General features: G+C 48.8%; 1 protein-coding gene across 1 annotated transcript in view; it reads left to right on the forward strand.

Moving 5' to 3' along the window:
* Positions 1 to 12,556, forward strand: part of LOC122426732 (histone-lysine N-methyltransferase PRDM9-like) — a 31,462-nt gene extending 18,906 nt beyond the window's left edge. Inside the window, exon 13 of the mRNA XM_043445853.1 lies at positions 11,960 to 12,556. Coding sequence (XP_043301788.1) covers positions 11,960 to 12,556 — 597 coding nt within the window. The remainder of the gene's footprint in view (positions 1 to 11,959) is intronic.
* Positions 12,557 to 13,642: the final 1,086 nt, after the last annotated feature.

A 13,642-nucleotide genomic window follows, 5' to 3' on the forward strand; every position in this document is an offset into this window, starting at 1 on the left:
CCCCAGGCTGTGTCTCTTCTACTCCTGAGACCCAGGTGGGCGCTGGGGGCAGAGCACCTCCACCTGGGGTCTGGAAAGTGTGTCCTGAATGGACAGGGCCTAACTGTCCAGTGTGGCTTCAGGCAGTATGGGCAAGAGGGGCACAAACTCCTTTTTAAGTATTTCAGACAACCACTGAGTTCCTTTTGGTTTTTGGTTTCAGATCTTTTTATATGGTCCATTTTCAGAGTCTTTATTGAATTTATTACAATATTGCTTCCATTTTATGTTTTGATTTTTTGACTGCAAGGCATGTGGGATTGTTACCAAGTCCAAGCTCTCTCTGCATGCTTCACAACAGGCCAATAAATCAGAGGTGAGGTGCTGAGGCAAGGAATATGACTTTACTTGGAAAGCCAGCAGACTGAAAAGATAGCAGACTAACATCTCAAAGAAACCATCTTGTCAGGGTCTAGATGTCAGTATCTTTTATAGAACACAGAGCTGGGAGGTGATGAAGTAAAGTAAAAAGGCCATTCATCTGGCAAATATCTCCTGGAATGGCCAGTCTCAAGGGGAGATGTGTTACTTTCTCCCTTCCTGTAGCCATCCACAGGTGGACAGGTCCTGGACAAAGGCAGAGGGGCGGGGTTTCCTGAGGCAGGCCATTATGTATGGACAGTATCCCTGTAGCAAACAAACCAACAGGAAGCAAAGGTTAAAGTAAAACATTCAACATGCAGTCAGATTTTGTTCTTCCCTGTAATAATTCACCACTCTCAGTGTCCATTCCACAATCTTATGGGAAAAGGGGCGATGATTGTTCTAATTGCTGCATCAGTTACATCTTTTGGGAAGTGTCCACCATTGGTGCCAGTGTTCCAAATGTTGAGATTTGTCTTCTTTTGTTGCTCTTTGGAAAGTGTCTACTTCATATGTGTAGACATAAAAATATTTATAATCTAGGTGTTGAGAGTTAAGTTTTTTCATAAAGAATCTTTTAGGATTTCAAAAATGCAGGCAGCATCTAAAGGTAAGGAATCTAGCACTTTTTATGTATGGGAAGATGCGAGAGTCATCTCATTGAAATTATTCCTTTTGATACACACCTCATCATCTGGGGTCAGTATCCTGTCTTTTCCTTCCCGAGTTTCCTCAGGGCTCTCTGTGGGGAGTGGCTGCAGTCTGATGGCTGCTAGAGAGTAGGAGGGGGAACCTGGGTCCCCACTATGATCGTCTCAGCAGAGAGAGCAAGCACGTCCTGTGACTCCAGACAAGCTTCCAACATTCAGGGTTCAGCATTCAGCCTGCAGGATCCACAGCCATCAGCTCAGCCACTATGCTCTGCACTTAGTTGCTCTATAGCCCTGAAACCTACACTGCAGGAGGCCCTCTAAATGTGGCATCCTGTCCAGAAAACTCTCAGTCACACCCTCCAAGCCTGATCCAGGCCTAGCTTTGCTGAGAGGGTCTCACTGGGGACCCAGGTTCCCCCTCCTGCTCTCCCACATTCCCTTCGATTCTGTGTGATATTAACTGTTTTTACAGCCATCATAATAATGTTGAACACATTACCTTCGTGCTGGCAGTCTCGGTCTTTTTTTGTCCCACTGAGATTCTGTGAAAACACACCAGATGCTGGGCTGGAAGAGGAGGGGCAGGTCTGGTCTCTACTGAGTATGGACGTCTACTGGAAGGAGAGCATATTTGCAACCTCACCTGCTGCTCATTGGCTTTTTGCTGGTCCATGTGCCCTGCAATCAATTGCCCAGATAAACCTGCTCCCTTCTCCCCATGCTCGTGCTGGTGAATGGAATAATTACCAGGTGGCTAACCTGAGGAGTCTCCAGGAGCCCCAGGGATGGGGAACTGCTCAGGGGTAAAGAGGAAATAGGCACAGGCTTGTATAAAATGATACTGTAAAGCATTGATTCCTAAACACAAGTCAAGTGAAGCTCACATGTGTTCTTCCCTTTATCTTAGCTGGTCTCCCTCTTTTTCTTAGCTGATCTCCCTCTGCACATGATTCTGGCCCACACAGATGGGGTGAGACTCAGTTCCCAGACCCCCTTACCTGGGGTCACACATTCCCTTGGTCAGGGCACCATGGCTGTGGTCGGCAGGCCCCTAATGTGTAAACAAGCCAGGCCCATATGGTCAAAGCTGTAGTTTGTCCTGTAGGCATGCATGGATGTGAGAGCTGGACCATAAAGAAGGCTGAGCACTGAAGAACTGATGCTTTTGAACTGTGGTGTTGGCAAAGACTCTTGAGAGTCCCTTGGACTGCAAGGAGACCAAACCAATCAATCCAAAAGGAAATCAACTGTGAATATTCACTGGACGGACTGACGCTGAAGCTGAAGCTCCAATATTTTGACCACCTGATGGGAAAACCTGACTCATTGGAAAAGACCCCGATGCTGGGAAAGATTGAAGGCAGGAGGAGAAGGGGACGATAGAGGATGAGATGGTTGGATTGCATCACCGACTCAATGGCCGTGAGTTTGAGCAAACACCAGGAGATAGTGGAGGACAGGGAAGCTTGGCGTGCTGCAGTCCATGTGGTCACAAACAGTTGGATATGACTTAGAGACTGAACGACAACAACCAGGTAGCCTATCTGTGTCTCGATGAGTCCTGGGGAGGTGAACGTGTCAGAGGGAAAGACTGAGAGCCCTGCCTCAGCACTGACCCCCGGGAGGGCCATGGAACCCCACGGTTACCCAGAGAAGCCCACCTCAGCTCCAGACCCCAGACCTCTGAGCACTGACATGCAGGCACAGGCACGGAGTTTTCCAAGACAGAGGCCAGGCCGGGTCTGCACCCAGGTCTCCACGTCCTACTGCACAGAGAACCCCGCCAGGTGTAAATGTCCTCACTGTAGAAGAACACGGTCTCATCTAAACATAATCAGTGTAGACAGGACTTGCAGAGGTCTGAATCCACCATGTAGACAGAACTTGGCCAGGTTCAAAGTCTCCTAGGGCTGCGCTCCCAGGAGGCACAGGTCACACCCCCGAGTCTCTCATCGTTGGACAGGGGCTCACCTGCGTGTGAGAACTGGAACATACCTTTCTTGAAGAAGAAATCATCACTGGCTCCACACTTCACCCACATCAGGAAACGGAACAAAAGCTTTGTCACTAAATACTTTGGCGGGCAAAACAAAACTGTGAGCAGGTTCTGCGGCCATGTGGTGGTCAGGGCCCAGGGAGAGCCAGGAACCTGGTGGAGCGCAACCCAGCATCCTGTGAGGACAGACTGGAAGTGGCCCAGCTACCGCGTCCTGGGCTCCCAGCAGAAAGCGCTGCCTGGGTCACCCAGGCAGGACAGTCCTGCAGGGTCTGCAGGGAGAGCGGGTCCATCCATCCTGCTGGTCAGTTAGGGATGGAGTGCGCTCAGGTACTGCTTCCCCGCAGGGGTGGGCCTGACACCTCCTAGGCTCCTGGTCAAGTGACTTCGTGCCTGGGTTGATGACCACAGGGCACCGTGCTACATCCAAACAGAGAATGTGGGCAGATGTGGGGCATAGATGCCATCAGAGCAGAGCGCCTGCGGGGAGCTCCCACCTGTGCCCGCCTGCCCACCTCGGGCCCCAAGCCCCCACCCCATGACCCATTACCACACACACACACACACACACTCCCACGCCACACACATAAGCGCTGTGCACCCACACCATGCACACACACAGCACGTGTCACCAGCAGGCGCACACACACGCATAGCACACACACACACACACACTCACGCACACACTACCAGGCCACACACATATGCACTGTGCACCTACACCATGCACACACACAGCACGTGTCACCAGCAGGCGCACACACACACATAGCACACTCACGCATAGCACACACAGCACACACGCATAGCACACACACACAGCACACACGCATAGCACACTCACACATAGCACACACACACACAGCACACACGCATAGCACACTCACACATAGCACACACACAGCACACACACACACACACACTGCACACACAAGCGCTGTGCACCTACACCGTGCACACAAACAGCACGTGTCCGCCAACAGGCGCACACACATGCACAGCACACACACACAGAATAAAATGAATACCCTAAAGTGCTCATTCCTAAACACAAGTGAAGCTCACATGCATTCTTCCTTTCTTCTGAGCTTTGATGGTTTCCAAAATAAAAAAGTTTATAAAATAGTTAATGGTGAATGACTTTTAGATCATGGGACTTTCTGAATTCATTCCACAAATACTACAAGATGTGAGAGATGAATGAAGATAATCTGTGTGTCCCTCGACAGAAGAATGGACAAACAGAACGTGGTCTATCCACACAATGAATGTTGTCCAGCTTGAAAGGAAGGCAGTTCTGACACAGGCTACAGTGTGGATGGACTCTGAAGACATTATGCTCAGTGACATAAGGCAGAAACTGAAGAACAAATGATATTTGAGTCCACTCATACAAGGCACCTAGAACAATCAGCTCCATAGACACAGAAAGCAGGATGGTGGGTGCCAGGGGTTGAGGGAGGGGAAAGGGGACTGAGTGTCTTATGGGGACTGTCTGGGTTTTGCAAGATAGAAGTAGCAACTGAACGCACACAAGCATGCACTGCAGCAGCATTTACAACAGCTGAGACATGGAAGTAACCATAATGTACATGGACAGATGAATGAATAAAGAAATCATATATGTATAGAATGGAATATGATTCAGCCATGAAAAAATAATGCCATTTGCAGGGATAATCTAGAACTAGAACAATCATAGTAAGTGAAGTACTTCAGAAGGAGAAACTGATCCCAATGAGCTATTTTATAAAAGTGAAATACACACACAGTCAGGAAACAAACATGGTTACAGAAGGAGACTGGTGGGTGGAAGTGATAAATTAGGAGGTTGGGATTCATTTATCCTCACAAATACATATAGAATATAGAATTGGCACAGACCTACTTTAGAAAGGGTAGTGTACTACACACTCTATTATAATGTATATGTGAAAAAAACAAAGATGAATCAGAATGTGTATAGGGATAACTGATGAAGAATCTCTCCACCAACAGATACAACACTGTAAGTCATCTACCCTCCAAAAAAAGTAAACACTAACTTTAAAAAAGAAAAACAAGGATTAATGAGCCACAGGCTTTGGCATGTGCCAGAAGAAACCATGGACTAGAAGTCACCCTAAGGCTCTGGTTACTGTAGTAACAGGACTAGGGCATGAAGAAATCCTGTCTCCTTGTGGCCATCTCCCACTACAGAAACTTGAAAGCTATTGTTTATGCTGCAGTGAAATAAGAAGAAAGTTTTTTCTCTTTGGCCTTTTGATTCCTTCTCTACTTTAGCTGTTCCTAATCTACAGTCTGCATTGATAACTGTTTCCTTCTTTTCAGAAGATTAACCTATTGACTGTTTTGAAACAATGCAAAAAGGAACAAGAACATAGGAACCTTATACCTTTGTGGAAATGTTTTTTGGAGGAACTAGGAAGATGGCTTTAATCCATAAGATGGAAGAGGAGAGAACACAGTAGACTTGTGCCTCAAGAACAGTGTCTCCCCTGATAGGGAATCAAGGGGATCACACAGCTGGGGCTCACAGTCAGAGGTTGGAGATAAAGAGCAAACATATAAGGACCCTATATTCTTTCTTTTTGCATTGCTTCAAAATAGTCAATAGGCTAGCATCAGAGAGCCCAGTAACTTGGGTCCAGCAGGCAGTCACAGGAGTTGGGGCCATTGTCTTTTGTAGATTGCATTGAGGCTTTCTTTCCATAATGCAAAAGAGAAAACAAATTAAAAGGGGAGGTTTGCTGAGAGAGTACCATAAAGTTAAGCATCAGGATGTGACTAGCATAAAATTAAAAGATAATAGATGTGAAATACAGAGAAGACAATGGCACCCCACTCCAGTACTCTTGCCTGGAAAATCCCATGGATGGAGGAGCCTTGTAGGCTGCAGTCCACGGGGTCGTTAGGAGTCTTACACGACTGAATGACTTCACTTTCACTTTTCACTTTCATGCATTGGAGAAGGAAATGGCAACCCACTCCAGTGTTCTTGTCTGGAGAATCCCAGGGACGGTGGAGCCTGGTGGGCTGCAGTCTATGGGGTCCCACAGAGTCAGACACGACAAGTGACAGCAGCAGCAGCAGATGTGAAATATGGCTCATGCAGAGTTAGAGGGCGATAGGTGTAGGATATTCCTGGAGAAGAGCATGGAAACCCACTCCAGTATTCTTGCCTGGAGAACTTCATGGAAGAGGCTGGTGAGCTACAGTCCATGGGATCACAAAGAGTCAGACACGACTGAGTGACTAACACACACACATACACACACACACACACACACACACACACACACACACATGCAGGATTAGCTTACATAACAGGTTAGTCTTCTGAAAAGAAGGAGACTTAATTATCAATGCTGGCTGTAGATCAGGAACAGTTAAAGTAGAGAAGGACTCAAAAGACAAAAGAGAAAAAACTATTTCTTATTTCACTGCCACACTTAAAAACACTTCATAGTCACAAGGACTGCTGGGCTTTATATGATACTGGCACTTTAAAATTAGCTCCTATCTCAAACCATATAAAAAATTATTATGAACAGACTAACGGCTTTAGTGTAAAAGGTAAAAATCATAAAATGTTTGGAAGACAATATATGGGGAAATACCTTTATAAACTTGAAGTAGGGAGGAAGTTCTTAAAAAGAAATAAGAAGTGCTAACTATTAAGAAAAAGTTAATAGATGACATTAAAATTAAGAATTTCTGTTCATTAAAAAATATTAAGACTGACAAGACAAGCCACAAACTGGAAGTGGATGGTTGTGGGCGGGGGGGGGGGGGGGGTCTTTGTATAATAAAAAGACAATTCAATAAAACAATGAGGGAAAAGATTTAAGCAGCTGTTTCAGAGAGGCTGAAAGCTGAACAATCCATTAGTGCATGAAAAGATGCTCAACCCACTGATAACCATGAAGATGCAAACCGAAACCACAGCAGCTATCACTGAGCTTCCAACAGATTAGTACAAAGCTTAAATCTGACAATACCGCTGTTTGGAGGACATGAAGTGGGAAGAACTGTCCCTTGAGCTGTAAACTGGGGACACCACTCTGGAAATGACCTGGTGTAACTCTATTCAAACTGCAGGGGCACACACTCTCGGATTCAGTCCTCCTCCCTGGGGTGTATCCTGAAGGCTGCACACACGCGCCCAGGAATGGTCATAGTACCACTGTCTGTCTCAGCAAAGTACTGGGAATAAATGTCCGTCAAAAATAGAAAGGATACGTAAATTCTCACACAACAGAACATGGATCAGTGAAAACGATATGCAACATGGATTACTCTCAAGAACACGTTAAGCAAAAAATTTAGACCTTGAAAAAAACAAGATGATGTACTGAGTTCAAAAACATGTAAAATTAAATAAAGTGACATTCTTTAGCAACACAAACACATGTGGTAAAACTAAAGAAAAGCAAGAGACAGGAATTCCCTAGCGATCCAGTGGTTAAGACGCAGCACTTGCAGTGTCATGGCCTGGATTCAGTCTCTGGTCAGGGGACTAAGATCCCACAAGCCACGGGACCAGAAAAACAGTAAAGAAAAAAGAAAAGCATGAAAACAGTAAAAGCGAACTCCGTGATTCCGTGGGTGGGAGTGGGGCGGGACCAGGGAGGGGCAGGCACTGCAGAGGCAAAGGCAGCACTCTTCCGTGTGGACTCGGTGGCGGGTGTACGGGTGCTCCTTGCATGCTCACCCTTCAGGCGCTACATACTCTTTTCTATCTACTCAGTATTCAGCAAGACAGCTTACAGAATTAACCAGTGTTATTTCTGACTTTAAGCCGTGACTTGAAGCATTAACTTGGGCCACTGACTGAGTTATACTCAACCAGGAAAGTCTCTGACAGGGGCCCACCCAGCCCTGAGACTACAGAGATGAGAAATGCTTCAGCAGCCAGGCTTCTGAGCTGGAGACAACTTCCCACTGGGCCCTGGAGCCTTCCACTCAGGACAGGAAAGGTACTGCTTAGATGAATCGGGTCAGTAGAGGAAGTGGGGTGGGTGGGGTAGGGGGAACAGGTTCTACTGCCAGAGCTTTTAAGACCAGAAGCTGAGTACATTTCTGAGGTGACAATGAACCCACCAGGGCTGCTTTCGGCAGACTCCCAGCAGGAAGTGCCACCTCTGAGCCTCTGCACACTGCTCTTTAGAGTCGAATGAGCAACTCTCAGCTCTAACCCTGCCCCCGCTTCCTTCCTCTGAAGCTCAAGGCTGACCTCTCCAACTCCTAACAAGCGGGTGTGAATGTAAGAGCCCATGTCCGGGCCTTCTGTACCATCTGTGACTACATCATTGAGGTCAACCATAGGCGGCCCTCAGACTCTTAAGCTACTGATACCCACGAGGACCTCTGAGAGGGCCAGACACCTGGAGCAAACGCCAAAATCACTCGCTGCTAAAATGCCTACTCTTTGTGACCTCTATTATTTCAATCATTGAAAAATGTGGCTGGTGAAAGTAGATTATGGTAAATTACGGTCTCTAGGATGATATGCTTTGTGCACAAAATGTGCTTGGAGGTTTTCATTTCCTGTGAGGTTGGAGTCCCTTCCTCTGGTGGTGTCCGTTACCCTGCCAGACACCAGGTCTGAGAACCTATGCCACCCGTGTGGCACCATCCTTGGGGGAATTCCAGGATGGCAGAGACTGGGTTTTTTTTGTGGCAAACTGTCCCAACTGAAGCTCTGTCCACAGAGGCTGCCCTTTCAGCATTCTAGACTGAAGGCTCAGTTTATGTGCAACAAAATCAAGGCACGTGACCCTTTAAAATGTCTCCCCTCCACACACATACAGACATGCATGAGCACACAGACGCAGCCAAGAGTTACCTAGGACAGGAACCGGGTCAGACCTGAGAGGGTCACTCACTTTCCTATCCTAGGCATTTTTCTTCCTCAATTCTGCACGCTTTCTCTCTTGACCCTCACAGGTTGTTGTTAGATCATCCTCTCCTAACTAACACATGGTAACACTAGATACCAACTGTGGACTCAAAGACTAAATAAAGCACGTCGTGGACTGTGACTCTTCACCACCTCACAGAGCCCTCCAACATCAGTCATCCTTCTGTGCTCCACACAACTTCTGAAGAGACTGCTGGCATTTCCGACACTGTACTGTGATTGCACACGTGCTCAGCTGTATCTGACTCTTTTTGACCCTATGGACTGTAATCTGCCAGGCTCCTCTGTCCATGGGATTTCCCAGGCAAGAATACTGGAGTGGGTTGCCATTTCTTCCTCTAGGATCACTTCTTGACCTCCAGGGGCACTCCTGCATCTCCTGCAATGGCAGGTGGATTCTTTACCACTAAGCCACCTGGGAAGCACATACCATGATTACCATGTGGCTAAGAGCGCCCTGATCCAGGGATCCAGCTCCCTCATCTCCACAGCCTGAGCCCCCAGTGCAGTGTAGACACGTCAAGCACAGAAAACACCAGCTGTGTGAGCAAGCCTGGACTCGCTGGGCCCAAGCAACATGAACAACTCAAAGCCAGAGGGGCCTGCCTCAGGGGCCCGGAGGCCTGAGGAACACACCCCACCCGGTTTCACCAGTGAGTGGACTTCCCTCGGGCCTACTGTCAGAGTCAGCAATCCAGTCACACTGGGGACAGAGCAGGTGCTCTCAGCCAGCTTTCCCTCCAGCACTGGAACAGTCGTGATTCCTCCTTTGGTTGTACACCAGAGGCAGGGGTTTGGGGACACACTGTACAAAAATATGTATATTTAAACATTAGAACCTTAAAAGGAAAGGGTATGTGCTCCCTACTCTGTCTTTCTCTCTCTGCCATACGGAGTGCATACACAGTGGCAGGAGCCAGAGCAGCCTGCTCAGTCCACGAGATGGAAGCCTGGGTTTGAGCAAGGAGAGCCACATGATCAATGGACCCTTGCTTCTGGATGACTTCACAGAACAGAGTGAGCTGCCCTGACCAGTTCTGGACTGCCCACTTCCAGACTGTTAAGGGACAGGAATAAATTTCTATTTCCTTTCAACCACTGTATTTTGGAGCATTTTAGATTGTATGTAATTAAAACAAGGTGTGAACACTGCCCAGGGATTAACCTAGCAAGATCTTTGTCAGCAAAACGACAACGTTATCAACATTCTCCTAACCAAACTACCTAGGATTTTGTCATTACTGTACACTTTTAAAGAAAGTTTTCTTGAAAAGGTGAGTTGAATCACGCTGCGCCTAGAGAAGGACGGACAAACTGACCTCCTGGTTTGTTTCATCCTTGAGTCTTAACAGACATACCTCAGATTTCCAAGTAGCCCAGGCTACTCTGGACGGCTTGACGGGGGAAACTCCAGCTTGGCTCTCCTCCTCCAGATCATTACCTGAATCAAAAACCAAGTGGAAAATCTGATGAGAACCTGTGGGATTCTAAGAGCTGCTCTGTATCCACCAAACACAGGCAAATGCAGAGCACTGAGCGCAGAGCCTGGCACAACAAAGTCAGTGCTCAATAAATATTACACTGGATTGTCACTGGGCTGCTGCATGCCAGACCCTCTGCTGGAGAGCTGGAACACAAAGATGAATAAACCTAGTCCCAGTCCCCACAACTCAGGAAAGCCCCCTACACTCAGGAAAGCCCCCTAAACTCGGGAAAGCCCCCTACACTCAGGAAAGCCCCCTAAACTCGGGAAAGCCCCCTACACTCAGGAAAGCCTGCTGACCAAAAGGCACAGCACAAGGTTGATGAGCAAAAGCAACGAGGCTGTGCCCAAGTAGTCTTGCAGCACTAGCATTCCCCTGGAATGTCCCAGATCCCGTGCTTCTCACTCCAGACCCTCACCCCGGTGACATGTCCCTTCCCACAACTGTAGAGACCTATGATGGATGCTAGATCACCACAGGACAGCTCCATCTGAATGTTTTACTGCATTTACTACAGACATGTTCAAAACAAAATTTGTCTTCCCTCCTTAAACCCCCTCCCCATTCTGTTCCCTACCCCAGCGAGCAGCATCACATCCACCAGTCAAAAACTCGGAGCCAACCCGGACCTCTCCCCCAGCCACTAAATCCCCCATCTAAGTCATCACCAACTTTGGTCAAGTCTACCTCCAACACATCTCTCCCCACGTTCTGCCTCTAGTCTAACTCAAGGCCATGGTCATCTCTCACTGCCACAGTTCTAGCAGCCTCTTAACGGGCCTCCAGGGCCATTCCCTTTAGTCTTCACTAGAGTGATCTTTCTAATCCACAAATCTGATTCTTAAATGTGTCCTCACTAACCCAAAACTGCAAGTCCACAGCTAGGTTTAAAAGCCTCCTAGGGGAGATTCCACTACAGGATCCGTGGTTGGGGAACTAAGGATACCTCATGCCCCATGCCTGCTTCCCTTCCCCAAAACAAGACCCCTGAGGACCAGACCATAGACTAGTCTCTTTCATCTCTGTCCCCAGGCAGCTTTCTCACACATTCCATCTTCAACTAAGAATACTCTTTCTGCCTGCACTTCCCAAGCATCCTTCAGTTCTGATTCCTGGGGAATAGAAGCCTTCCTGGATTCACCTAAACTTCTACTCAGTGTCTCCAGAGCAAGAACTTTTCTGCTTTTCTTCCATCAGATCAGAATTGCCTACGTTTCTGTATGTCTCCCACGTGAGTTTCTGAGTTCTGGGTGATGATGATGATGATACAAAAAATAACAGCAACAAGCACACACAGCATTTACTTTGTGCCAGCAAGCCTTCTCAGAACTTTACCCCTGTTATCTCACTGAACCTTTATAATCGGTTTAGGAGGCAGATTTCATTCTCAACTCTCTTTAAGAATGAGGAAACTGAGGCAGGAGGTGAGGAACCAACGTGCCTAAGGACACAGTTGGCAAGCACCGAGACAGGATTCAAACCCGGCTGCTTGGTTCCACAGCCGAACTTTGTAACCACGACGCCGGTCTGGGTCACTCGTTCCATCCTCAGAATCCACGAGGAGCTGAACCACTGTCTGCCGACCGAACGAAAGAATGATATGATCCCATATGGGCAGCATCGGTCTCCACCAGGACCAGCTCCTCCAGGCCCTCGCAGGCACGTGTCCTCGACCCCGCCGGCTAAAGGGCGCGGCGCCGGCAGCCCGCCAGCCCGCGGCCTCAGAAGACCCACCCGGCGGCGCGCCGGCTCGAGGGGCGGTGACAGCCGCGCGGCGGGGGCGGAGCTGCCACCAGCTGGGTGTCCGCCCGGAGGCGACTCGCGCTGCCTCACCCGGACGACGAGTCCGGCCCGCCCGCTCGCCGGGCAGCGCCCTGCACCCTCACGTTGTGCGGGGCCCCCTCAGTCCCGGGTCCCCTCGGTCCCGGTTCCGGTCCAGTCCACTTCCCTCCGTTCCCCCACAAAACCGTCCCCGGCGTCCCGCCGCGCCCCATCCTCCGCCGCCTCCGCCCGATTCCTGGGACAACCCCCACCCCACCCCCGGCCCCGATGCTTGCTCACCCTCACCCGCCATGTCCCGGACCCCACCGCAGCGTGAGGGGCGTCACGGCCGCGAGAAGGCGGGACGGCACTTCTGAACAGAGAAAGGGCGCCGCCATGTTAGAGTCGGGCGGAACCGACCGCGCTGGCTTCCCAGCGCAACTTCCGGCGCATGAGCAGCGCCCGCCCTAGGAGTAGCTCGCGGACACGCGCATGCGCCTAGTAATCCAGCCGGTCTGTGAAACAGACTGCGCTTAGAAATGTCCTTGGGTTAGGAAGCGTTCAACCCTTCCTTGAAAGTTTTACACTTCAAATGTAAAAGTAACAGCTTTTACGTGTTCAGCGCTTCCTGTGTGCCAGGGACTGTGTTAACCGCTTTACGAGCATTATCTCAAGTCCTCTCACCATCATACGATAATATTTTTCTCCCACTTTGAAGAAGGGAAAACGTAGTTTCAGGGTAAATGAATTGCTCATTGTCACGCTTATTGCGAGTGGTGAAGCAGAGATGTGAACCTAGTTGTGGCTTCAAAGCTGTTACGTTTTTCTACCTTCTGAGCTAAACATCACCCCTTTCCCTGTTTAGGAGATGTCCAGGGTTAGCCTGTGTGGGAATGAGCGTGCCTGAAAGCAAAAGTCAGCTTGCAGACTTCACCAGCGCCTCTGCGGCGTCGTTCCAGCTTTTCAGCACCACCAGGCCATTGACTTTTCTACTTCCTAATAGTTCTCCTTTCTTCATTTTTGACCCTGTTTATTTTCATGATCCATAACTTTAACAACACCCTTGCAACCACCCTGATCTCCTTTGCTCTCTTGTCTGTTTGTTACGTGGATTTCGTAAGAATTTCAACCCTGAATGAATCTGTTGCAGGAAGGGGGACCCCTTCCAGGGCCCAAAACTGGGCTCTTGTCTAACACTCAGAAATGAATTGTCCGAGGAGACACATGCTGACAAAGCAAGAGATTTTATTGGGAAAGGGCACCCGGGTGGAGAGCAGGAGGGTAAGGGAACCCAGGAGAACTGCTCTGCCACGTGGCTCGCAGTCTTGGGTTTTATGGTGATGGGATTAGTTTCCGGGTGGTCTTTGGCCAATCATTCTAATTCAGAGTCTTTCCTGGTGGCGCACGCATCACTCAGCCAAGA

The sequence above is a fragment of the Cervus canadensis genome, chromosome 24, assembly GCF_019320065.1.
Source record: "Cervus canadensis isolate Bull #8, Minnesota chromosome 24, ASM1932006v1, whole genome shotgun sequence".
Lineage (NCBI taxonomy): Eukaryota > Metazoa > Chordata > Mammalia > Artiodactyla > Cervidae > Cervus > Cervus canadensis.